General features: G+C 55.1%; 1 protein-coding gene across 1 annotated transcript in view; it reads right to left on the bottom strand.

Moving 5' to 3' along the window:
• The window catches only part of LOC123181202 (extensin-like), a 2,666-nt gene extending 2,039 nt beyond the window's left edge, over positions 1 to 627 (bottom strand). Inside the window, exon 1 of the mRNA XM_044593459.1 lies at positions 9 to 627. Coding sequence (XP_044449394.1) covers positions 9 to 474 — 466 coding nt within the window. The 5' untranslated portion in view covers positions 475 to 627. The remainder of the gene's footprint in view (positions 1 to 8) is intronic.
• Between the last annotated feature and the right edge of the window lie 6 nt (positions 628 to 633).

Below are 633 nucleotides of genomic sequence, written 5' to 3'. Positions count from 1 at the left end.
TGGTGGTGGTGGAGTTTGCTCATCAGTTGAGTCTGTTGGAGGTGTTGCTGGTGGACTAGACATAGGCGATGGGGGAGTAGATGGAGGAGGTGCGCTAGTGGTTGGTGCTATTGCTGGTGGACTCAGTGGTGATGGTGGTGGAGGACTAGCTAAAGCTGATGGCGGAGGACTATATGATGGTGGAGGTGGAGGGGACTGGTCATTGGCTTGGTACGTTGGAGGTGTAGCAGGGGGACTAGCCAAAGGTGGTGTGGTGATGGATGGAGCCGGTGGTGTACTCGATGACGGTGGTGGAGGACTTGATAGAGTTGCTGGTGGACTGGATGCTGGTGGTGATGTAGGAGGTTCCTCATCAGTTGAGTCTGTTGGAGGTGTAGCAGGTGGGCTAGAGGGAGGTGGTTGAGTAGTTGGAGCTATTGGTGGGGGGCTAAATGACGACGATGGTGGAGGAGGCTGATCATTAGTCGGGTTCATAGGAGGTGCCACAGTTGGGCTTGATGGAGGTGGTGAGGGAATGGCAGGGGAATTTAATGTAGGTGGTGGCGATTCATCATTAGGTTCGTAGGATGGAGGCGTAACAGGGGGATTAGATGGAGGTGTTGGTGGGGTGGCTGGAGCTAGTGGTGGGGGGCT

The sequence above is a fragment of the Triticum aestivum genome, chromosome 1A, assembly GCF_018294505.1.
Source record: "Triticum aestivum cultivar Chinese Spring chromosome 1A, IWGSC CS RefSeq v2.1, whole genome shotgun sequence".
NCBI lineage: Eukaryota > Viridiplantae > Streptophyta > Magnoliopsida > Poales > Poaceae > Triticum > Triticum aestivum.
This window is presented reverse-complemented; position numbering and strand designations above follow the sequence as displayed.